The sequence below is a fragment of the Ahaetulla prasina genome, chromosome 6, assembly GCF_028640845.1.
Source record: "Ahaetulla prasina isolate Xishuangbanna chromosome 6, ASM2864084v1, whole genome shotgun sequence".
In the NCBI taxonomy this organism is placed as follows: domain Eukaryota; kingdom Metazoa; phylum Chordata; class Lepidosauria; order Squamata; family Colubridae; genus Ahaetulla; species Ahaetulla prasina.
In genome coordinates this window covers 92,298,107-92,324,823 of record NC_080544.1, presented here as the reverse complement: position 1 = coordinate 92,324,823, position 26,717 = coordinate 92,298,107, and the positions used below count along the sequence as shown (strand labels likewise).

Below are 26,717 nucleotides of genomic sequence, written 5' to 3'. Positions count from 1 at the left end.
GAAGGCTGAGTCAACCTTGAGCCTGGTGAAATTCAAACTGCCAAATTGCAGGCAGCCAGCAGTCAGCAGAAATAGCCTGCAGTGCTGCATTCTAACCATTGAGCCACCATGACTCTTAAATGAAGCAGGCACCAAGCTTTGATATTATTTGTTCATTCAGAGTCCCTTTAAAAGTACCCTATGAAGTTCTGATAACAATTGTCCTTTTAAATAACATATCTAGGTTTATGCTATTAATATTTTTTATCAATATACTTTTTTTCATGATACAGTTGAAAATTTCCAAGTTCCATTGGGGAGCCTTTAGCTGGAAGTTCAGAACTCTGAACTGAGTGAATTGTTTTGACTATGAAATGGTACAGGATTATATTAATTTACATAAAAAAATAGAATTGTAGAAGCATGACAGACTCCATTCCTTTTAGCCTTTATCTCTTTAGTAAGAATGATTTAGGCATTTAGACCTCTGCAAGGGAAATTAGTACTTTTCATAAAACTAGTAGTGATATCCTGTTTCTCCAGTTCATCTGCACTACCTGCAGTTACACAATTTCATGGAAGTCATATGGAAAATTTGAACGAAGTACAGTCATCTACAACAGATAGTTTTCAAGAGAAACAGAAACCAAACGATAATTTTGCATCTTAAGTGGATAGTCTAGAAAACACTGTTTTTTCTAGGAATGTAAAGAATGTTTCAAATTAAGACAATTTCAAATTTCCAACCCTCTGCTTTGAGCTCAGTACATCTTATTTTAAGCTCTAAACTGCTGGACTGATGCAGGATGGTGTTTCAAATGCAAAACGGGCCATTTCAAGCATTTGGAGACTGTTCTGAACTCCAGATATTTCTACTTCAAATTTCAATAGTCTCAACGACAGCTCGTTTCAGAACTGAAGCAAAAGTTCTGCTCTCAAACAGGATATTTCAGATTCAAAATCTCCTTTTCCCAGTCTAGGATTCTTGAACTGAGCTCAGTGTTCAACTCTCATGAACTATGTACACCACAGGAACTCAGGAACACAAAAGCTAGGTTCAAAAAGGCTTGTGAGAAGCCGTTGGGTGTGTATGTGGGTGCCAGATAGACTTCCCTGTCTAGTTTCCTACATCTGAAACCTTCTCCCTTGCAAACATCCACTTGACTTCATTTACAGTGGGAGAACAATAAGATGATGCATTTATCCAAATAAAGTTTGGGATTTTAAAGGCCTGTACCAAGCCTTTGATTAGGGCTTGGAAATGAATTGGCAGCCAGACCTGATCAATAGTCTTGAATCCTGCTATGATCCTGTTTTGGATAGGTTCACACATTGTGCTGAGCTGGTTTGTTTAAAGCACAATTTATAGAACCATCTATTGTGATGTGATATCCAGATACCACTGGGCCATGAACCATGATTTATAAACTATAGTGGGTGGGTCCATATAACATACTAACCTGAGATTGAATAACATGCAATATATTTTGAAGTCATTTATCAATCACTCTGGTACTCCCATCCCAAGAGAAGTAGCATTGCATAACCGAGACATCCCCCTTTTTAACATATGTCATGACATTACATACATGGTGCAATACCTCTGCCCAATAGTGATGAAGGTACTGTTACAAATACTGGATACATTACGCCCATAATGCCATAACTTGCACTCAAAATATATCTAGTAGGTTTAATGCAAAACTAAGAAGTATGCAAAATGTTCCGGGTGTGAAGGGTTCCGGGGTTCCAAGATGCACTAAGCCAGTGATAGCTAACCTTTTTTCCCTTGGGTGCCAAAAGTGTGCACGTGCCCACGATAGTGAGCATGTGTGTGCCCACAAGCATAATGCCCTGTCCCCCTGCGCATACACACGCAATCCCCCTGTGCTACCCCACCCCCTTGTGCAAATGTGTGTGACCTCCCCTACGCTCCCCCACCCCCTGTGCATGCGCATGCGATCTCCCGCACCCTGTTTTGGGCCTAGCAGGTCTGCCTGAAGCTTCCGGAGACCGGAAACAGGCCATTTCCGGACTTTTGTAGGCCCATTTTTTGCCCTCCCCAAGCCTCTGCGCAAGCCCTGTTCTTACCTGGCATCCAAAACAGGCCACATGGAGACTCCTGGGAGGGGAGGGGCAGCATGGGCATGCATACATGTCTCCCGCATGCATGGGAGAGACCTGAAAATCAGATGGCCAGCAGAAGGCACGCACGCATGTGCGGTGGAGCTGATGTTGGGTGACAGTTCACGTGCCCATAGAAATAGCTTCACGTGCCACCTGTGGCACAGGTGCTATAGGTTCACCATCACGGCACTAAGCAATTCAAAACCTAACTGTAAGTGCCTTTTGTCATTATGATCTTTACAGGGAAGTCTGGAAGTTGAGAGATCTGGAGAATGGGTAAAACAAAGCTTATTGCTTCACATACACTCCCCAGCTTGCCTAGCTCCTCACCCTCACCCCTTTGGTGCTTGTCAAACTTTTCTGAAAAGAACTTTTGAACTAGGGCTGTGAGCTCAGACTCTTAGATACGAAGGATAATCTTTGTTCTTTTTCAGGATGGTGAGACATTTCTTCTGTATGTGCATGTGTGTACACACACATATATACCTGAGCAATAGGGGTCTGAAAACAAGGGAATTTGAAATGCTTGAAGTCCAGTTCAGTTGTTTGGAGAGAGTGTTTCATTTCACATTTGAAATGTTCTCCATACACCAAACAAGCAAAGACAATTGGTACAATTTCTGGAGAACTGAATTTCATTATATATCCACTATCTGTAAATTTGAATGTCAAGCTGAACCAATTTAACTTTGTAGGTACAAGCTACCATCATCTGTTCAAGTATCAACGTGAATGTGTAGAATATTTTGCTTGGTGCATGCATTTTTATTGATACCTCCGTGTTCCGTCACACACCCATTTTCAAAACATTTAAGTATTTTTCTCTTGACAGCAATATAATTCATTGCTCTTAAAGGTAAAAATACCTTTAAGTCAAGCTCAATTGCCAACAACCACAGGGGTGTAGTGTATCTGACCTATCTAAGTTACCTTCTGATCCTTGACAACATTGTCCAAGTGCTTACTACTTGCTGTGGATCTTCATTCTTACCATCCCTAAAATATATATTTCTTCTTTAGTTGAAGAGCTACTTATTTCCCTGTAATTTTTCCCTCTTTTTCAGTGGTGTATGAACATCGATCAAGACTAGAAAAATCTTTACAGAAAGAAAGGCTTGAACATAAGAAAGCAAAAGAAGGTAATATTTACATTTCAGATGAATTTTAAAAGATTTTATCAGCGGAGAAATGATGTTTGCAGTGTAAGAATTCAGATAGGCAATTTAGGGGGATATGCTCCTTTAAAGTTGGGCTGGATTGAAACTGTCTTTTTTAAAAAAGAAATGACAGGCTTTTGAATGCTCTTGCTGGTGGTGGTGGTTGGATGAGATTTCCACAGCTATGCAGATAAGAGCTGATTGTTTTATGGTTTCTTACCACCATCTAGTGGATAAAACTCATTTTATCTGCAACAATTTCTCTGCAAACAGGGACATATTTATTCAACAGGATGGAGCCAACCACTCAGTCTGGCTGAATTTCTGGTGATTCTATTCTGCCAAAATTGTATACTGTTGTGACAAAAAGAAATAAAATAAAAATAAAATAAAATAAATCCAATTAACAATGTACATTCTGGTGTTTGAAGACTGGATACATACTGTATCAAAAAGTCAGGTATAGACTGAACTATAGGCCTAGCAGAAGGTTGAGTTAGTCATTTGTGCCCTTTTCCAGAGACTAAGGAATTTTATCTCTCAGTAAAGCTAAACTGAAAAGAGCTGAAGAAGCTTCTAGGATGAGAAGCGAAACGCCTTCAGAGAAAAACCAGAAAGTCCGATTGCCTCTTGAAAAAGCACCTTTGGGACAGCCATGATCTGGATGACTGAGAATCTTCATAGACTGAAAATTAGTTTTTTTACACACAAGGACAACTAGATGCATGTTTTTGTGAATGAACTACAGTACTGCATTTACAACATCACACTATCCGTACCTGGATATCTGATGCACTCACTTCAAATCTCATGAATTTGCATGAGTTGCATTTAAACCTAGTTGTTATCTATTTTAATCATGACTGAAGTGCTATTGATTTTAACTGGCGCCAAGTGCCATAATTTGGGAGGGGGGGCACTGAGTCACAGGCGGAGTCAGTTTCCATATTTATCAGTTCTCAGGTACCGCTCAAGGGTATATGGTAATTGAATGCAGAGAAATTGTGTATGGCTGAATTACTGTGTGAAATCTTGACAGTGAAAGGAAGTTTGAGCTGGAGTTGTCTCCAGAGAGAATAGCTGTGGTTCTGGGGTTTTTATTTATGTGTATGTTCCTGAAGATCATTCATTTTTCCCCTTTTCATTTTTGTATTTTAGACTTCCTTGTTTATAAATTAGAAGCACAAGAAACATTAAATAAAGGAAGGGTAAGTCAGCAGAAGTAATTGATAAGTTTTTCTGCACGTAAGGATTTTATCAAAGTGTAATGGATAAGATCTAATTGTCTGAATTCTGAATAACTTTAAATATATAGTCACTTCTTCTAAAAGGAGGGATTTTAAGCAGTGGTGTCCTCCAGGGCTCTAGTAATGGGATCGATGCTTTTAAATATCATAAATGATCTAGAGTGTGTCACCAAATCGACTGCAATTTGGAAGTCTAAAAATGTTTCTGGTGTTTTTGCAAGATAGTTGCTGGAAGGGAGTGATTCATAAAAAGTCCCATGGACAATGGGATCAAATACATAATACTCCTTTCTCAGAATGCTTCCTGTCAGATCCACTGTCCCTCTTCTCATAAAGTTAACCCCATTTAACCATTTACTATTTGGGGGAGGGGGGCAGGTGAAGACATTTCTGAATGGAAATATTGGTCTTCAGCTGTCCCAACATTTTTATTTTCTGAAAAAGCGTGTACAGTAGGGCCCATTGAGAGCCCAGATGTATTTTTAGAAATAAGGATTATGCTGGAAGCTTGTACTTTGATTTTGTACAACACGACAGCTTTACATTAAAAAAAAAATGTAGAAAGTCAGGTGGGGTGTGGAGCTTGGCAAATGACAAATGAGGTTTCCTCAGAGACATTGATGTCTCACTAAGAATGCTTGAGCTGGAGGAACAATGTTGTTCAAGGTGATACCACATTATTTTCAAAAGTATCATCTGAAATAGAAAACAAATTGTTATTAAAATGGAAAATTGAGAAGCCCTGATGGCCCAGTGGCTAGAGTGCAGAATTGCAGGCTATCTCTGCCCATTGACAGCAGTTCGATTCTTAGCAGCTCAAGGTTAACTCAGACTTCCATCCTTCCAACGTCAGTAAAATGAGGACCCAGATTGTTGGGAGGAGGGGGGACATACGCTGACGTTGCAAATCTCCCAGAGGTTCTGTAAAGCACTGTGGGGCGGTATAATAACCTAAGTGCTATTGCTATTGCTAAAATGATTTTCAAAATAAGCATAAAACCTGCGATGGGGGAGGATTTTAATTGTATGCCATGATGAGATCTGAGATGCTGGTGACTTCCCAAGAAAATGATCTGGTAATGGACAATTAAATAAATAAATAAATTTCCACGTTGGGGATAATTAGGAATAGAATTAAAAGTAATTATGTCAATACAGTTCTCAAAGAGATGCCAACAGTAGCAAATGCAAGAAAATTGCTTGTCCTTTTGTAACAATTCTAAACAGGATTTTGGGGTTTTTTATACTTGTGCCATTCCACCAGTGTGACCCACATTCTTGTCACCCTGAGGCAGTTTAGTCAGTTGTGAGTAGGATCCCTGGATAATTCATGGCTTTCATAAAAGAGAAATATGGCAGAAAAGAATATGGGCAAACTGTCTATTATCTTTGCTGCTGCGATGTTTTTTAGATGATTGGATTTAAAGCACCCACATCTTTAGTCAGTCTGCAATCCAGATTTGTTTCAGTGTTGTCTAGAAATGCTGGATTTCTACATCCCTGAACCTCCCCAAGATGGGACCTCTAGCAATTGAATTCAACACTTCAACACAGGGCTGAGCCAAGAAAGTATGCATCTTAAAATCTGTTCCCTGTGCACCTCTATGGGCAAATTCAAGAACACGTTTGCAATTTCCATAGCAATCAGAGAACTGCCATAGCTATGCCAAAAGCAGTTGAGGTCTTATCTAACTATGTGTTTGTTTGTTTTGCAGCAAGATTCCAATAGCAGATATAGTGCACTGAACGTACAACATCAGATGCTGAAGGTAGATACTTGAGTTGTTGTTGTTTTCTCAATGGTAGGCAATTTATAGCCCTTACAGCTGCCATCCTTCACATGCAGTTAATTTCCTGGCAAACAAAGGAAATTTTATGTAAAAGCTGTAAAAACAGCCTTGATAAATTTGGCAGAGGTCCTTTACAATCAATGTAGGCATTCCTGCTGGACCTGAACACTTTTCCTGAACTTGTGGCTCAACAAGGGTGCCCATGCTAGATTCGGAGAATCTTTGTCTGCTTACTATTAGAATATCCAGGTCATTAAATGTAAGGTGTAACTTGAAAACTGTAGAAGAACTGAAAAACTTGAAATCTCTCAGAATATCATTCCACCATTGAACCTATCTTCTGCTCCCCTTTTCAGCTACATAAAATAGGCCCGCCTCTGTCTTTATCCAGTCTTTAACTAGATGATGATGGGTGGGCGATGATGAAATCAGGCTTCTACTCCTATTAAGCATTTCTCAAAATCTCTAGGTAAAAAAAATCTTTTTTGACTTCAGTGAGTCTTCTAGATTTTATGAGAAGGCCGGCTTCCTGATCGCAAAATGTTTTCTATCCAATCATCACCTCCAATTTCTTTGTACTTTTGAAGAGAATTAAAGATACTTTTCACATATGAAACCCCCACAAACATTATATACATTTGATGTGTAAGTACAGAAAGCAATTGGGTGTGAAAGGTTTATGGTTTGGAGGTTGAACCCTGGGGACCTTCTGAGATAGTACAATTTCAGGAAGGGATTTTAAGGATCAGAAATATTGTGAAATATTGTTAATATCAGTAAATAGTGATTTAAATGATCTGAATTTCAAGTTATGCTAAACTGTCATTTAAACTTAATCTGACAGGGTTCCATCTTCCCTTTTCTTCCTGTTCCTGTTTCTTGTTATGATATTTTATTGTTACCGATATACACATTACAGGAAAAAGAAAGGATGGAAGGAAGAGCATGTGTAGCAGGGTAGGGCTAAACCATGCCTTAAAATGGGTTGAAACTTTTTTCCAAACTATTTTTTTCTTATCTTTTCGATGAGAGGAGGCTATATTCTAAAAAATGTCGGAAAGTATCAAAACAAGGACAGCTGGTCAAAATAGGCAGTGCCCTATCAAATCCTGTTCCTGTCAATAGCGGCGTTCCCCAAGGCAGTGTTCTTGGACCAACACTCTTCATATTATACATTAATGATCTCTGTGACCATATTAAAAGTAATTTTGTTCTTTTCGCTGATGATGTCAAACTATTTAATACTACCAACAATACAGTTACCCTTCAAAAAGACCTTGACTTTGTGTCAGAATGGTCAAAAACTTGGCAACTCCAAATCTCAACCAGCAAATGCTCTGTCTTACACATTGGAAAAAAGAATCCAAACACTAAATACAAATGGACATTACCTTACAGATGACCCCCACCCTGTCAAAGACCTTGGAGTTTTCATATCCAATGATCTAAGTGCCAAAGCCCACTGCAACTACATCGCAAAAAAGGCTTTAAGAGTTGTAAACCTAATCTTACGTAGCTTCTTCTCCAGAAACACTACACTACTTACCAGAGCTTATAAAACATTTGCTAGACCAATTCTTGAATACAGCTCGCCTGTCTGGAACCCATACCACATTTCAGACATCAATACAATTGAACGTGTCCAGAAATATTTTACAAGAAGAGTTCTCCACTCCTCTGAATACAACAAAATACCTTATGCCACCAGACTTGAAATCTTGGGTTTAGAAAACTTAGAACTCAACAGGACCTGTGTTTAACTCATAGAATCATCTATTGCAATGTCCTTCCTGTTAAAGACTACTTCAGCTTCAATCACAACAATACAAGAGCAAACAATAGATTTAAACTTAATGTTAACCGCTTCAATCTTGATTGCAGAAAATATGACTTCTGTAACAGAGTTGTTAATGCTTGGAACACACTACCTGACTCTGTGGTCTCTTCTCAAAATCCCCAAAGCTTTAACCAAAAACTGTCTACTATTGACCTCACCCCATTCCTAAGAGGTCCGTAAGGGGCGTGCATAAGAGCACAAACGTGCCTACCGTTCCTGTCCTATTGTTTTCTTTCATTATATCCAATTAATATAGTTATTGCATGCTTATGCTTATATATATATGCTTATATATTATATAGTTACTTTCATGCTTATGCTTATATATACTGTTGTGACAAAATAAATAAATAAATAAAATAAATAAATAAAACGGAGATACCATGAGTTCTCGTTCTGCTTTAGGCACAAAACCAACTGCATGACCTTGAGCCAGTCACTTTCTCTCAGCCCTAGGAAAAGTAGCAATGGCAAACCATTTCTGAAAAACCCCACCAAAGAAAACTACAGAGACTTGTCCTGGTACTCTCTGAGAATCGAACATGATTGAACAGAAGGGGAAAAAAAATCAAAATAAAGAAGTAGACCAGAAATGGTATACTGAGAGCATCATCATCAACACTCCTCAGCCCTCCCCTCTAATGATCATTGTCTCACCCTTGGAGTGATGCTGCATTGAAAAATCAAAATCAAAATTTGGCAGCTGCATAGATCAAGAAATCCTTGTGCTGTTTTCTTGTTTTGGTTTTGTGCTATGCAGAGCCAGCATGAAGAACTAAAGAAACAGCACTCAGATCTGGAAGACGAGCACAAGAGACAGGGAGATGATTTCAACCGAGCAGTTGATGACCACAAGCAGAAATACGTGCAGTTACAGCAAGAAAAGGAGCAGGCGCTGTCCAAGTTAAAAGGTATAGAGGGATGCTGTTTAATTAATTTTGGAACTGAAGAATGTAGGCCATCCTGTAGAGCCAGACCTCATTTGGCTAGTCCAGGGCTCAGCAACCTTAAACACTCAAAAACCCTTTAGACATCTAAAATGAAGATACTGTACCTATCATTTTTTTACCTTTATTCTGTGTATTAAAAAAACTATAGTGTGTTGTATGTATGAAATCAGTGACCTGCTACAGAGAAAACACATTTTTATTTCTGCATGCAGCAAAAACATTTTGAACTCAGAAAAAAAAGATGAGTCGAAAAGCTCAATAGATCACATGCTGGCGGGTGTCGCACATTGGTGGTTGTGACACGTATTTTGAGTGACAGGGAGTTGCAGTAGAGGGATGAAAGAGCCACATGTGGCTCCAGAGCTGCAGGTTGCAGACCCCTGGGCTAGTCGGTAGTAATGATTTACAGGTTTCTGCAGTTTCATACAGTGGTGGGAGGCATATGTTTGGGCCAGACAGGTCTATTCAGATAATGATTGAGTTAGTTAACATTTGGAAACATAAATCAGTTAGAATTCCTCCTACAAAGATATGTCTGTTCGAACCCTTTCTTACCCTGAATTTTAAACAGAATCCATGTACAATCTGCAAGAAGAAAACAGACAGTTGAGGAGATCCCACCAGGATATTCATACTCAGCTGCAAGATGTGAAGGTAAGAACTTGGTCTCCTAAAAAAGACATGAGTGTCGAGAAAGAGAGAAATGCCTCTTTCTTTGCAAAGAGGAATAAAAAATGTTGCCATGATGTGGGTAACACAATGAGAAAAATGTTTCTTCACCTTTGTGACTTAAGGGAATAGGGTCGACATTTTTTAAAGTAGACATAGTAGCATTTTGGAATTGGTCACACAGATCACCAATGCACAGTTTAACATATCATCACTCTACTTCCTGCCCTCTGAATAATTAAAAAGAGAAGTAAACATGTTTCTTGCATATAAACTGTTACATTTTGATTTTTTTAAAAAAAACAGTAAATTACTAAATAAGTCAATACTAAGCCCTGGTTTTTACATGTTAAGAAATCACAGTATCCTTTCAGTCACATTTTTGGCTTCCATATATTGATAGTAGGAATGTGACTTCCTACTCTGACTTCCATATGGTTTGGTACACACATACCCATCATACTCTTCCCTTTTTGAAATTGGCAGGGTAATGCAGAGTACAGAATTGCAGTAAGAAAATAATAAGCTGAAGACATTAAAGGGATGAGATAATAAAAGAACAGGAGATCTACTTAATTCTACTTTATACTAATGCTGTTCACTCCAGATACCTATCCTTTCAAATCCTCTTTGCTTCTACTATATCCGTATGGTATTTCATTCTATCATCCATTTCATCAGCTCCAATTTCTTGGGTTTCTTCTCAACCCATTCATTCTTCCTTCCTGTTATGTTTTCTGTTCCATCCAGATTCATTTTTTCCCCCTTATGACTGAGCAACCTCAAGATTTTTCATACAAGTAGTCCTCAACTTATGACAGCAATTGGGAGGAGAATTTCCTTTGCTAAGGGTTGCAGTACTAAAGCATGGCTACATCACTTAGCAGCAGCAATCCCTGATTGCCGTTGTTAACTGAATGCCATGATTATTAGACCAGGCAACTTCCAGCCTGGCTTCCCACAAGCAAAGTCAGTGGGTGCTGTGGCCTGTCAGCCATCGGCTCCTCCAGCGGCCGAATCAGATGAGGGGGAGGCGTGGGAGTCAGAGTCAGCATCAAGGCAACCTGAGAGCTCCGAGGAGGAAGAGGGTATGGAGCTGTCAGAGAGAGACAGAGACAGACAGAGGCGGAGCCTGGGCTGTCCGTCAGCCCTCAGATGGAAAGTCAACAGCCCCCAGCTCTGGAGGTGGCTGATAAAGTAGAGGAGGAACAGCTGGGTCCAGTGCCTGATGCGCAGAAGGCAGAGGAGAGGAGAGCAGTGGAAATCCGTGGGCTGATCTTTGGAAAGGAAGAACCACTGCTGCTAGAGAAGCCCCACCCTAGTTCTGAGGATAAAATGCAGGGGGCGGAGATGAATAGATGTAGGAGACAACTATTCATCTTCCGGCCGGATGGACTTGTTAGCCTGCGGTGAGAGAGAAACTTTTTGCCGGGGCTGCTGGCAGTCCTAATAAAGGAATTTTTGAGTTAACTTCAGAGGCTTTGTCAGGGGAGCTGGGTCAGAACAGTGGGGAAGCTGAGATGAAGTTACGAGTCCCAAATCTACAGGTAGGTAAAGTGGCTGCTGCAAGGTGGAGACGGAGTGAAGATACCCCTGAGATGTGTCGTGGGGAAGATACATGAGGGTGTGAGGGAAGTTCTAGGAGGATGCAAAAGGGTAGGAGTGGGTGAGAGAGACTCAGTGGAGGTCAGGTAGGATGCACAAAGATGCAAAGGGAAGTGTGGATTGGAAGGCTGCCTGAGGCTGTGAGGGAGTTCACAGGGGCACTGCATAGGTTGGGGATGGTAGGGTTGGAGTGCAAGTTGCAAGGGGGTGCACGAGAGGCCCTGCATGTGTTGGGGAAGGGATGCTAGAGGTACCACACAGGTCAGGGAGCGTGTGAGGAGGTGTGTGGAGACACCAGTCAGAGGGGGAGTGTGAGAACCTCCTGAGCTGATCATGCCAAACAATCACCTTTCTTATTCAATGTTGAGTCTCGGAAGGTTGGAATCTGAAAGTTTTTCTCTACTTACATAACTCAGTCCCAACCTTGGATTCACATCACCTGTATAACTCCCCCACACCCACCCCGTCCTTCCCCAGCATTCACTCAGAATGTTGCACAGTTTTTCTCAGAATTCATTCCTCATTTTTTCATTATCACAGTTCACTGGAGCGTAACATGCAGCACTTGCCTATACATTTCTATTTTCATACACCCTTAAAACTGTGAGTAATACTAGTTCATAGTTTTTGGCATTCAATTTAGCTCTTTTATTCCTAACTGAACTCACACCTTCACGTTCATGCATGTATTCATCAATGGTATTGCACAAGATCAAACTACCTTCGTTCAGATCTATTACAATCCTCTTAGATTCTCAGGCATATAACATACCTATTTTTCTTTCATTCATTCATTTCAGTTATTCATTCATCCTCTTTCCATTTACTCCATTAACATTCCAAGTCTGCAATCTTCCATAAACCATGCTTGTTGCCAAATGGATAGTTCACAGATTAATTATCTTAGCTTGTAATTCTCTAAGAATTATGAGCTGCAGAATCAGTTTAAGGCTAGAGTAAAAAGGCAGTATCTAAAGAGAACATTTGTCTGTGTTTAATTTATAAATGAATGGATAAATAAAACATATAAATGTTGCTTATGGTGTATTGAAATCAATACAATAATTACACCTAATAGGTTTTTTAAGCAGATGAAGTTCATAGAAATGTCAAATGCATTAGATAGTGAAAGAAACTTCCTTATTTGTTCAGAACCATTTTTCTCCTGAAATGTATGAGGAAATAATTTTTATTGATGGGAAATGAGGAATAATACTTTTCTGTAGAAATTCATGCACAAAACCACTGGTCCTGAGAACAAACTAGCTGGTGTGTTGAATAGGACAGGACAGGACAGGACAGGACAGGACAGGACAGGACAGGACAGGACAGGATAGGATAGGACAGGACAGGAAATGTGTGTATATGTATGGACAGTATAAAACTAAGCTTTCCTCCATGAGATTCATTTTAATTAAGAAAGACAACCTATTTAACTTTAGAGGCTATTCGGGGTCTGATGTATAAGGCTAATTAAGAACAGAAAAATCAATTTTAGCATTTTTTTTCTTGCTAAGCCTTTTTTTTTTAAACGATGGCACACTTGACTATATTCAGGCAGCAAACTTGTACACTAAAGTTTGTCAGCCATGGTTTAAGTCTGTTCTCAATCTGTGTTTTCTAGTTGTGACTGCCTAAACCCACCCCTCATTTATTAAAGCTTGATAAAATGCACATACATTGTAACCTCATATTAATGAACTTAAATGGCATGAATGAAAACCCTGTTATAATTACATTATTTGTCATAAATGGTACAATCTATGTCATGCATAATGATGGTGCCGGAAATAACATACTCTTTGATTTAATAGTGAGAAACCACTCCTTTTAATTTACGTGTTAAACTGAGGCTTTGCTATATACCGGTATTTAATAAAAGCAAGGTTAAAAAGCAAATGAGAAGTCAATGAGATATCTTTTAAGCTTTGAAGAAACACTTGGGCTCACATTTGATGTGGTGTTTTCTTTTGTATAGTTTCAGCATAAGAATTTAATCTCCCAACACAACCAGCTTGTAATGACACTGGAAGAACACAAGAGCGCACTAAAAGCTGCGCAGGTCAGCCACCAGATCGGCATTGCGTTAGCAGTGGTGGTTTTCTTTTCTCTCTCCCCCCCCCCCCCACAAATTGTCTAATATTTCTTGCTTCTTTTTTTCCTGCTGACCATAACTTTTATGCATGCAAGTGTGGGTTCTTTGATTAATAACCAGCTGCCCTCTGGCAAGATCTGCATGCCTAGAAGGATTTCTGCTATACCAGAATTGTGAAGCTAAGAAATCAGTACCAAACTATTTTTTTTAATTAAAACAGCTATAGTAATATGCAGGTAGTCCTCGATTTACGACCACAATTGATCCCACCGTTTCTGTTGCTAAGCGAGGCAGTTGTTAAGTGTCCTTTGCCCCATTTTACAACCTTTCTTGCCATAGTTGTTAAGTGAATCACTGCAGTTGTATAGTCTGAGACAGTAGAGACTGTAGAAATAATTTTGCAAGACTGAATATGTTTTCCTAGCCTCATTTTATTTTCATGTGAATCAGGGAGGGGGTTGAGGTGTTACCTCAAATTAGTTTCTTGGAATAGTTTCAGCCCTCCCTGTATCCAACTGTTGCTTGGGTAGTGATTCTTCCTCTGTCCTTCGGGGCCATTTTCTGTTCATTCTACTTTGAGAGTTAGATTCTGCCTCATTTCTGCCAGAGCTGTAGCTATGTAATTTACACCTAAATAAATTGAATATTTCTTACCTAAGAGTAATTATGTTGTTACCCTGAGGTAAAATGGGCAGCCAATAGGTTTTACAAATAAATAAATGTTGTTGAAGGGAAGTAAAAATAAAAGGCGCAGCATACCTAATCTACTGCCCCATATTATAAAATATTAGCAAAACTAAAGCCAAGCGAGCCTTAATAAGTCCTTGGATCAGGCTGGGGAGCCAGAAGGTATCATGGGAGCCAACTGTCCTCTCCTGCTTCCAATCATGGCCTTCTCTCTCCATCTCCCATCATATCTTTCTTAATCCATTGTAACCATAGTGAAGTTATGTTGATAAACAGATTGCAGTTTGATTTGTGTGTGTATATGAATTTCCAAAAAGGAAGGAAAAAAAGATAAACAGATAGCAACAGAAAAAAAATCCTTATTTGTTTTGCTTTGCCTATCCATACCATCTCTTCTTATGTATAACAGCTTTTTTTTTCTTGAGTGAGAACAGACATGGCTGGTCCGCATATCTTTTTACCCTGAAAGTAGTAGCTCAGAACTGTCCCTTGAACACAGCATATCTCCCTGGCTTCCCAGTTGATGCCAATTCCATTGCTTCTGCTTTATCAGCAAAGGCTGATCATGGTATTTTTCCTACATTAGGATTAAATGTCTTCTGTTTGGCATTAAGCTAAAAACTGTCGTCACTGACATCAGCAGAGCCTTTATAAAAGCTCCTAAAATTTAATTTCCTATCGGCTGCTGACTGGAGATGAGTGCTTTTCATATCAGGAAGTGGATGAGGACTGAGAAATGTGCTAGTGTGGTGGAATATATGGAGAAGCATCTTGGCTCTCTGGTTTAGGAACTCTATTGCAGTTGCTTCCTCAACATCCAGTTTTGGTCACCATGATATAAAAAGAAGCTGAGACTCTAGAAAGAGTACAGAGAAGAGCAACAAAGATGATTAGGGGACTGGAGGCTAGAACATATGAAGAACGGTTGCAGGAACTCGGTATGTCTAGTTTAATGAAAAGAAGGACTAGAGGAGACATGATAGCAGTGTTCCAATATCTTAGGGCTGCCACAAAGAAGAGGGAGTCAAGCTATTTTCCAAAGCAAGTGAGGGTAGGACAAGAAGCAATAGATGGAAACTAATCAAGGAGAGAAGCAACCTAGAACTAAGGAGAAATTTCCTGTCAGTTAGAACAATTAATCAATGGAACAAGTTGCCTCCGGAAGTTGTGGTTGTTCTAATATTGGACATTTTTAAGAACAGATTGGACAACCATTTGTCTAAAATGGTATAGGGTTTTCTTTCTATCAAGGTAATGATGCAGTTGTTGTTTTGTTTATAAAAACTATTTAAACTTAGGCTCTATCTATTTGGCGATTAAGTTAGTGAAAATAATTTTATTTTTATCTATGTAGTTTTGTAATTTTTTTCCATGCTCTCTGGCAGTAATAATTTCACTAGGTGTTTTACAGTGGAAAGTAGGCCCAATTTAATGTTTGCTAGATAGATGGTGATTGAAATATTGTATAGCAATAGCAATAGCACTTAGACATATACCGCTTCACCTGCTTTACAGCCTTCTCTAAGCGATTTACAGAGTTAGCATATTGCCCCCCCCCAACAATCCTTATTTTACCAACCTTGGAAAGATGGAGGGCCTTGAGCCAGTGAGGATTGAATTCCTGTGCAATGAGCTGAATTAGCCTGCAATATTGCATTCTAACTACTGCGCCACCATGGCTCTTAGCCACAGGTATAACATAGACACATTGCAAAAAGCCAATGATCACTGCTACTCCATTCACTCAGTCATGTCTTCCTTTCTGTGAGGCTATTAAAGTTAACTCCACATGCAGCCTTCATCGCATGGATTTATAGGGAGTTTTGAACTAGATAGTATCTATTGGTGTGGCTCTATCACCAGGCCTTGCTCTTGTGACCTAGTAATTGTGCTGGAGAATGATCAGTAGTTTGTTACAGGGAGCTATCCTGTCACCTCTCTCTGTGTGTAGGTATTTTATCAAGAGTCACTCTTCTTAAACACTATTGACAGCAGTAGGCTGAATTTAGCAGGGCAATATTTCCCAATCTCTTATTCTCCAGATTCTCTCCAAAAGTCCCCAAGAAGTCCTGGGGTTGATCCATTCTTAAACAAACACTTTTGTTAAAAAAAAGGAAGGCCTATCCTTATGGGCAACTGAACAAGACAGTCCTTCCTCCCTCCCTCCCTCCCTCCCTCCCTCCCTCCTCTCCTCCTTCCCCTTCCTTCCTTCTTTCCTTCCTTCCCCCCCTCCCTCCTTCTTTCTCTCCCTTCCTCCCTCCTTCCCCTCTTTCCACTTCATTCCATGATGCTTTCTATTTTGTGGGTGGGGTTTTTTTTTAACCTTCCCAAAGATTGAAGGAAGATGTAATAATTCACTACTGACAGTTTCTTCTTCTGCGTGGCATGAAAAACTAATCCCCTTTCTGGGCTATGGGGATTTTCTGCTAGACTTTGCATGTCTGCTGTAATGTATTAAACTGATGCACTCTGCACTCTGATGCATAGAAAGATGTAGCTTTAGCACATGGACATTTTTGATCAAATGTGCATGTTTAGTTAAACTACCTGCATCAGCTCGGAGCCTCTTGCTTCCCTGCATTTATTACTGAGACCAGCTTCTCTGTCAGTGAAATCTAATGGTTACATCTGATTTCTAGTCTCAGGTGGAAGAATACAGGCAGTTGAAGGACACCTTAAAAAAGATGCCCAGTTTCCAGAAACCTGAAAAATTTGAGTCGCCACATGGTTTGCCTGTGACACCTGTGCCTTCTCCTCTGAGTGATTCCAAAACACAGGGCACAGATGCCGCTAAAGAGCAGAAAGAGGTAATATGAACTGACTGTATTAAGGCAAAGCAATCTTATTTAATCATCATCATGGTTATTAGCATTGATACAGTGCTCTGAACATTACTGCAGCAGTAATCCATGTAACAATCCTATTAAAAAGGTCGCTGTTATCATTTCAAAGGGCAGGAGAAGAGAAGCTGAGCAGGACAGATGATTTAATCTAGATATCACATTAAAAGAGTTTTAAAAAAAACCTGGAATGGTAATTTCCTAAGATAGTTTTCACTCAGCCAGGATATGAACATTGTTTAGTCTTCCAACAATGAATTGTGATCATTATGGCAATAGCTGCCTCCAACTATGATAAAGGACACTTACTTTATTCTAGCAATTATTTAATAAACACCAGGGCATTGGGCACAATAAGATCTGATTTACAGCCAATCTGTTCTTGCTTCCAGAGCTCCCTCTTGGGATAGGTGAAAAAATGCCTAAAAATGAAACCCCCACATCTGAGGGGGCGGAGGAGGGGGGAAGGAATCATACAAATTAAGAAAAGTACTTTCGGTTGCAGGATCTGATGTATTTCTTCATTTTCTGCTGCTGTGTCCTCCATTTTCAGATGTAGGCAGGCCACAATCTGTCTCTGGATTAGAGGAAATTTTGGAGAATAGAAGCTTCTGGCAAATTCTTGAATCAGATTCCAACTTCATCAATGTCCCCGACTCCTGTTCCTCTGTTCCAGGCATATGAATTAGTAGTGAACCAGATTTCCAAATGATAGAACATAACTATACATGTATAACAAGCATCAGCTGGTTTGGCGGAAGCCTGAAATGTCAGGAGAAAAATATATTTTGGAATGGGGGTAGGGAAATCTTGAAAATGGACATCAGGATGAAGGATACCAGAAGCTATTGGCAACTGAGTGCAATTATTGACAACAGTCAATGACAGTTTGAACTATCATGAGTAAAGGTTGTCTGGCCAGAATTTTGACACCAACTATTCTGAAATGAGTTGTAAGACCCATTTGCCAGTTTTACAATGGTCATTTTGAGTAATTTGACCTGACTCCATTTTTATTCAAATGACTTGAATTAAGCATGGTACATTTTTGACATCATAATGTACGTTACACCACTATATTGTCTATTGGTATGCATGCTTAGTTTGAGAATCAGTCTGACTAGGGTTAGCAATTCAGTGCACCCCAATTGTAATAGTTTTCCTTTTTTATATTTGTGAATAACTTTTAGTAAGGGTTTTAATTACAATAGTAAAATCTAATACAAAAAAAAAAGAAGACTAGAAAGAAAGAATGAAAGGTGCAAAGGAGAAGAAAAAAAAATAGAAAGAAAAGTAAATGTTTATGGAGATTCTCAATCATCCAGGTCATGGTTATCCCAAAGGTGCTTTTTCAAGAGGCAACTGAATTTTCTTTGAAGACGCTTTGCTTCTCATCCAAGCTCTGAAACGGAAGAAGCTTCTTGGATGAGAAGCAAAACATCTTCAAAGAAAAAGCAGAAAGTCCAGTTGCCTCTTGAAAAAGCACCTTTGACAGAAAGAAAAGTAAGAATATAGTAGACAGAAAGAAAAAAAAGAGATATGTAAAGTGACTTCCAATCACAAGTACTGCATAAACCATTTTTGCATCCCCTCTTAGTTTACAACCAAAGTTCTCTTTATCCCGTAACCCTTCTCCTATAGACAAATCTATAAGGCATAATCTTTCCAGGCCTTGGATCAGCAAAAAAGTCCATTCCAGACAAAATGATGGTGGCAGTTGAAGTAGAGAACATATAGAGGACATCTGTTTTCATTCTAACTGGGTAGCTAGAACAAATTCAACTTTATAAGTATAGCAATAAGAATTGAAGAATTTAACTATTCAACTGCCTTGAAACTCTATTGAATTTAGTACTCAATGCATTTCTATGTGAACATTTTGTTCCAGTACTCATCTGACAAGCTAGAACTTGTCAGGGCTTCCTTGTGACTCACTATATTATTCCTTAGGGGAGAAAATGTTTGGTACTCATTGTTTGTGGTAATCATTGCGCCTCCTGGAACCAATGAACAATAAGTACTGAGATACCACTATACAGTGGAATTCTTGGATCGACATAGGGTGAAAGGACAGTGGTGAAATATGATTTCTAGATGTTCAGATTTTTCAGTTATGGGAAAACATCCCGGTCATCTAGGGAAGGCTGCTTGCATTTTCAGCACTACGATGTAGGACTCATTTTGTTATGTGTGTCCAAAGTATAAAAGAATCCAGCAGAAAGCTGTCAGAAATAGCCAGTCTTCATTTAAAATGAAATAAATCATAAATATTCATTCAAAAAAGGTTTCTTTGGGGATTTTCATGTTTACTGAGTTTGATTTTCTTTTTACAAATGTCACAATTAATGAAATGTTTGCAAGAAGAAGAAAAAAGCCAGCTCTGTGAATATCAATATTTCAACATTTTAACCCTAAGCTACACATATTCTCCACTGTTGCTATTATAAAAAAACTGACTTACCTGCCTAAACTTGTCAGAAAGTTTAGCAAGGTTGTTTACAGAGCAGGTCCACATGAAGTCATAGATGGCTCTGGCCATTACTCTTTGGCCTGCTGAAGACCAAGAATTTTCACTACACTAAATATAATAATAATAATAATAATAATAATAATAATAATAATAATAATAATAATAATAATTAGTATTAGTATTAGTATTAGTATTAGTATTAGTATTTAATTTGTATACCTCCCTTCTCCCGAAAGACTCAGGGCGCTGAACAGCCAAATAAAAACAACAATCAAATACACACAATACAGATAACACAGTAGCTAAAAAACTTATTCAAATTTGCCCCAAATTTAAAATACATTTAAAATCCTAAAAAACTAATTAAAAATTAAAAAACCCATAAAAATATCTAAAAATTCTATGCCAGTCCCTCGCGGAAAAATAGGTACGTCTTAAGCTCGCGGCGAAAGGTCCGAAGGTCAGGAAGTTGTCGAAGTCTAGGGGGAAGTTCGTTCCATAGGATAGGAGCCCCCACAGAGAAGGCCCTTCCCCTGGGGGCTGCCAGCCGACATTGCTTGGCTGACGGCATCCTAAGGAGTCCCTCTCTGTGAGAGTGCACGGGTCGGTGGGAGGCAAACAGTGGCAGTATGCGGTCTCGTAAGTAACCCGGTCCTAAGCCAAATATACGATGGTGATGGTTTCCAGGTAGGGACATTCAAAATGATCACTTTGTACCTTAGTTGGACTAATCAGGTCTTCTGAATAAGTTCTACAGTACATGTTTGATGTCAGAGTGGTAAGTCAGCAGTGTTAAGTCATAGCCCAGAGTAACTTACAAAGTAATACATATTTCAAGAACAAAGCAGCATGGTATACACATAAAAGTAGTCCACACTTACCAACCACAGTTGGAACTAGCAACTCCACTGCTAAGCAGCACAGTCATTAAATGAAACATTATACAATGGTACTGACTTACAACATTAGTTTTGGATGCAGTGAATTACCTCAGTTCATTTGTAATTCACCTTACTTGAAGCAGTTGTTTGCCTTCCATTATAGCCAGGTCAGAATCTGGACACGTTATCTGAAATGTCTATTTCCTAGATAAGTACTAGATAGTTATCCTCCAGCCTGCCTAGATATGTTATAGACGGAGAAGTACAGAAAGCTCAAATGTATGTATAAAAGAGACAGCAGAGCAATACATGACTCACAGTTTGGATTTTCCTCTCACCACATAAGTAAAGATGGTGGCTTTAAGAAACATCGTAAAATCTGCCCTCTCAAAGGAAAAAAATGAAACGGTATTACCATGAGCCAGTGTAAAAGAATTTCTGATATTTAGAAATGTGACGTTAAATAAATAATGGCAGGACTTCTCCCTGAAGTGAAATAAGGTGGAGCTCGGTTGAAATACAAGTAGTCCTTGACTTATGACCACAACTGAGCCTGAAATTTTGATAGTAAATTGATAGTAAATTGTCATGACCATTAAACCCACATAGCTGTCTCACTCAATGACCACAATCCCAGCACTCCCCATGCCTCACGGGGTGGAGGAGGCCTTGGTAGACTTGATACCCACAGCACATGGAAATTTGCCAACAGTATGCGGGCCTCCTGCCTCCCCACCACCACTCCTGAGAAGCCTGGCCTTTTGTCCTCCATCCTCACTGGCCTTCTCTCTGTCCTACCACGTCCAGGTCCATTTAACCTTTCCCCTTTCCCTGCAGCAGCTGACAGGTGCACCCAGCCAATGCAGAACTCAGCTAGAAAGCTAACAAATGCAGTTCTCATCAAAGCGCGAGAGGCAATCTTTCTCATGGCTGGCCAGGAAAAGAAACTTCACTAGCTGACTTTCTACAGCACTGCAGCAGAATACTTAACGTCATTAAGGATTAATATTATTAATTGACATTAGGCAGAAATATTAAGACAAGGCAGAACGCAGGCAGAAAATTGGATGGACGGATGATGGAAAACAGGAGTATCCTACCTCACACAGTAAGCGTAAATATGTGCATGGAGTCCCATTTGACATCTTTAAAGTAACTGGCAGGTACGCTCACAATTGGCTACTATATTGGATATGGTGAGTCATAATATACCAATTTATCAGAAAGCTTTCCCCTAGAGTGGTGTAAATCTTTCACAGGTTACTTCATGTCAGCAACGCTTCAAAGTTATCCCTTGAAGATGTTTTGCTTGGGCAAACAGATACAATATCTAGAATCAGTTTCTATGCATTCTAAGCACTTGGGCAGGATGCTCTTCCAGTCAGTGACTCTTGTACAAGTTGCAGCTGAACAAGTCACTTCCGGATATTGGCCTGAAGCCATTTGAGGCTTCAGAGAGATACCGAGCACCGTGTTGAGGAGAACCACATTGTTTCTTTGTCCTGATAAGGAAAATTTTCATCATTTCTGCAATGTAAAGCAGGTTAATGAGGAGAGTGAAGCTGCTTGGTTTACTTTTTTCTCTGGTATCCTTTTGGGACCTTTGTGGAGCTCAAAGCCATTCTGTAAATAAATAAAATGTCATATTTTGTTCCTGTGCTTTTAATTTTGTATTGTTTTATTGTTATTTTTCTGTATTTTACTTCGTGAACCTCGCAGAGTTGTTGGGAGTTGGGTGCTACATATTTAATCAATATATGCATAAATAAATAGCTGGTGCTTTACTTTGCCTGCCTGCTTTCCATCCATCCATCCATCCATCCATCCATCCATCCATCTATCCATCCATCCATCCATCCAAAAGGCAGCTAGGAAGGGATGTGACAGGAATACCTTAGCAGTCTCAGGCACCTTACTGCCTACCTACCCACTAGAGCAGGGTTGTCAAACTCGCATCATCACGGCGTTGTCACATGATGTATCACAACTTTTCCCCCCTTCGCTAAACCAGGCATGGGTGTGGCTAGCATGTGACACATCTGCCCACAGGCCTCAAGTTTGCCCCCCCATAATTGTTACCTGTTTCAAACAATTACTAATCTTGAATTCCTAAAAGTAACTTGTCTTTCAGCAGCAGCAATGGTGGAAGTTGTATCAGCCACTCTTCCCTTGGTGTTTGTGCTTTCTTCTGCTCTTGAGACATGAGTTTCTTCAGATAGAGAATTTTTCCTTAACTTTTTTTTTTTTGGTGAAGGAAAGGGAGAAATCCTTTTTTTCCCTAGCTTTTACTTCTTAATTTTCTTTTGCACATGAGAAAGAGAAGGACGTTCCTTCCAGTTGACACACAAACAAAAGAGGCAGTCTCTCTTTGATTATTTTTCCTTTCATTTTCTCTCCCACTTTCAAGGTCACCGTATGTCATGATGCAAAGCATCTTGCACATGGATTTTCTAGTTGGGCTGTTTCCAGGGGTGGGCTGCTGAGGGTTCGCAGAGTTCGGGAGAACCTCTTGCTAAGATTTTGTGCAGTTTGGAAAACCCCCATATCCCACTCCTGGCTGGCCCCGCCCACCCTTCTCGTCCCTCCCAGGAGTCCCCACGCAGCCCATTTTGGATGTAGGTAAGTGCCGGGCATGCGTGGAGGCTTGGGGAGGGTGAAAAACGGGCCTACCGGGAGTTCAGGAGGGGCCTCCAGAGGGTCTCCGGAGACTGGGGAGGCTGTTTTCACCCTCCTGGAGGCTTGAGAAAAACCTCTGGAGTCCAGGGATGTCAAAAATGCCCTCCCCCCTGCCGTGGTGCAGGAAGTCAACTAGGCCACGCCCACCATGTCCACACCCACCCAGCAACCGGCCAGAGAACCCCTTGTTAAAATTTTTGAAGCTGTTTCACACCTTTGTTGTTGGTTTAAGACAGGTTTTCAGTGTTTTCTACCATAAAATGATAAAAAAAATTGCCATTGATTTTCAGCAACTATCAACTTTTGTCCTATTTAACTATAACGAGGGAACAGGTTGTTACCTAGCATTTGCTCTCCTACCCATGGTTTATTTTCCCCCTCCCTCTCCATTCTGGGGAGTTGTATTAATTGGAAAACTAGTTGCTTGGATCAGAAAATGCAGCCCTTGGCACAAGAAGAAGCAAGTTAGTGGTCTGTAATATAAAAGTATGAATCATAGCATTGATTTAGCTTAGGCTGCGCAGGCTGGAAGTAATCCGAAAAGAGATCTTTGTGTCCTTTTTACTCCCACAGCATATGGACAACCATGCATAATCAGATATGGTCCCTCTGTGAATACTTGTTTTTAATAAAACATTGATAGAGATCTTTGCTCTTTCCAAATGTCACATTATTATAGTTTAAGCAAGGTAAAGCAGTCTAAATTCCAGATATCGTCTTGTTTGGGTACAAAAAGCTTCAGTTTTATTTCCTAGTGAAAATCTGCAAGTCTGTCTTTTTTTCCTCCTTAAGATTGGGATGAAAAAAAATAATGAAATCAAGAAAGAATAAGTGGCAGGAATGGGTGTTTCAGAGCGGGAAAATGTAGCTTTTGGAAGTAGTTGTGGGTTGTGGGATTGAGAAAAATAGGTTCTAAAAATATTATTGATGTGGGACATTAGCTGTGAAGGAAAAATACAGATTTATGTAGGCAAATTGAGTTTTTTTAGGGTTAATTTCACACATGAATGTCTACCTGTTGATGTCCTAGGTCTTAATATTTTAGCAGTCTGATACCCAACTGAGCAGTGGCTCAGTTGGCTATGACTCTGAGCTTGTTGATCGAAAGGTCGGCAGTTCAGCGGTTCTAATCCCTAGTGCCGCATAATGGGGTGAGCTCCCGTTACTTGTCCCACCTTCTGCCAACCTAGCAGTTCGAAAGCATGTAAAAAATGCAAATAGAAAAATAGGGACCACCTTTGGTGGGAAGGTAACAGCGTTCTGTGTGCCTTTGGCATTTAGTCATGCCGACCATATGACCACAGAGACGTCTTCGGACAGCGCTGGCTCTTCGGCTTTGAAATGGAGATAAGCACTGCCCCCTAGAGTTGGGAACAACTAGCACATATGTGTGAGGGGAACCTTTACCTTTAACTTTTATCCAACTATGGAAAGCAATCCAGTGCTGAAATTGTCACCATATTATGCTTAATGTGGCCTTAATTCTCGTGTCATAATAAGTGATTTCTATCTCTGATGAAATATATACATGTGAATTTATCCTTAAATATCTATTCAAGTTGTGATGGATCAGAATTTAAGTCTAGCTTTATGATACAGCAATTTCTAGCAGAATAGTTTTAGAGAGTAATACAGGTTAAAACTAAAATTGGGTTCTGTAAAGATTCCACTTAATTTGTGTATAATAGGTCAAATAATTATTTCAGTGATCACTTTGTCTTAGCATAAAGCTATTTCCATTACTAAAACATGGCAACATAATTCCCTGGACCTTACTGCTTGTCCCCTGTATATTGTATTTACCTTCCTTTTTCCTTAGGCTATTCATCTTGAGAATGTGAGTTGACTGAGGGATAGCTTTTGAATTATGTAAGATGTGTACCAAGGCACATAAATACTTTCTTTAAAAATGCCTAAATTCCTTACAGCAAGACTATATAGACAAAAATTGCAGGAAAATGTTTAAAAATGATCCTTCGCCCTAGTTACATTTTTTTTAAAGAAATAAGTAAAAATAGTGTAAAATAAATCATCAGTTTAGACAAAAATCTGGATTTCTTCGAAACAAGATAAACAAGTTTTTTTTAGGACAGCAATTATCTCAGTATTTTGTGGTGAGTACTTCTTCCTTAAAAGGAGAAAGAGCCACAAAAGTATAGAATAGAAACGTGGGTAAGCTTAAGACAAATAAAAGTGAAATTAAAATTGAAATAATTCAAATGAATTTCTTATAATTAATTCCCATATATGGTTATTGTAATATTAAAAAGGTAAAGGTTCTCCTCACACATATATGCTAGTCATTCCCGACTCTAGGGGGCGGTGTTCATCTCCGTTTCAAAGCCAAAGAGCCAGCGCTGTCCAAAGACATCTCCGTGATCATGTGGCCGGCATGACTAAATGCCAAAGGCGCACACGGAACGCTGTTACTTTTCAACCAAAGGTGGTCCCTATTTTTCTACTTGCATTTTTTAGTTGCTTTCGAACTGCTAGGTTGGCAGAAGGTGGGACAAGTAACAGGAGCTCACCCCATTACGCGGCACTAGGGATTCGAACCACTGAACTGCCAACCTTTCAATCGACAAGTTCATTGTCTTCGCCACTGAGCCAGCGTGTCCCTGTAATATTATTATATTATTATAATATTATTATAATTATTAATTATAATAATAATAATAATAATATATTAATTATAACGAATTTGTTTTTTATTCATTTCTTTCATATTAAACATAATTCAGTAGCAACTGTTCGAAGGATCTCTGGAGCCATGTTCAAAGATCCATTTCAAGACCCTAGACCAGGGATCTCCAAACTTGGGAATTTTAAGACTTGTGGACTTCAACTCCCAGAATTCTGAAGTTGCCAAGTTTGGAGACCCCTGGTCTAGACTGTGAGTTTCCAAGTTTAACAAAGCTCAGAACAAAGGTGAATGTTTTCATGGGTTTTGTAAAACAAAAATAAAAAATAGGACATTTGTTTTAGGAATTTGTTTTAGGTCCTTGAACTGAAAAACAACCCGCAAAAAACCTCTGTCCTTCACTATTCTCACCTTGAATGAACCTATTATCAGTGAACTATTGCAAAACATATGCAGTCTCATAGGGAAGGAAGCAGTTCATAGGTGACCTAATTCTAAACTATCCTAGCGCTTTAGCAGTAAAAAGTAACACTTTGAATTTTGTATTTTTCACCAGGCAAAACTTCCAAAACACCTTTCAAAAGCTGTTCTATTTTCCCCTTTCTGTATCACTGTGTGTATATATATATATATATATATATATATATATATATATATATATATATATATATATATATATATATATATATATATGAGTATTCTTCTTGCGTTGACGCAAGTCCCATTCGTCATCTTCAGGCTTCAGCTTTGTGCTTCTGGGAGCAATGCAATTGCATTGCTCCCAGAAGCACAAAGCTGAAGCCTGAAGATGACGAATGGGACTTTGTCGAAACGTCGCCAAGACACTTCCAATTTTACGCGGGAGAAAACCCGAATAACCAAAGACCTACATACAAACACCCGCGAAAACCTCAGAAAACATATATATATATATATTTATTTATTTATTTATTTATTTATTTATTTATTTATAATGTATATTCTAACTTTTCCAATGTATCTATCGTGATCTATGTGCTGGTTAGATTAAAATTCCTCCAGGAAATCTAGGTATCATACAATAACT

General features: G+C 39.3%; 1 protein-coding gene across 3 annotated transcripts in view; it reads left to right on the top strand.

The window, feature by feature from the left end:
* Window positions 1-26,717, top strand: part of GOLIM4 (golgi integral membrane protein 4) — a 73,651-nt gene that overhangs the window by 21,832 nt on the left and 25,102 nt on the right. For 2 of the 3 annotated variants that reach the window (XM_058188588.1, XM_058188589.1), the window contains exons 2-8: window positions 3,171-3,245; window positions 4,422-4,471; window positions 6,226-6,279; window positions 8,898-9,048; window positions 9,659-9,741; window positions 13,340-13,423; window positions 16,783-16,950. In XM_058188588.1, the coding sequence (XP_058044571.1) occupies window positions 3,171-3,245; window positions 4,422-4,471; window positions 6,226-6,279; window positions 8,898-9,048; window positions 9,659-9,741; window positions 13,340-13,423; window positions 16,783-16,950 (665 nt within the window). The remainder of the gene's footprint in view (window positions 1-3,170; window positions 3,246-4,421; window positions 4,472-6,225; window positions 6,280-8,897; window positions 9,049-9,658; window positions 9,742-13,339; window positions 13,424-16,782; window positions 16,951-26,717) is intronic. The other variant, XM_058188591.1, reaches the window with a different exon arrangement.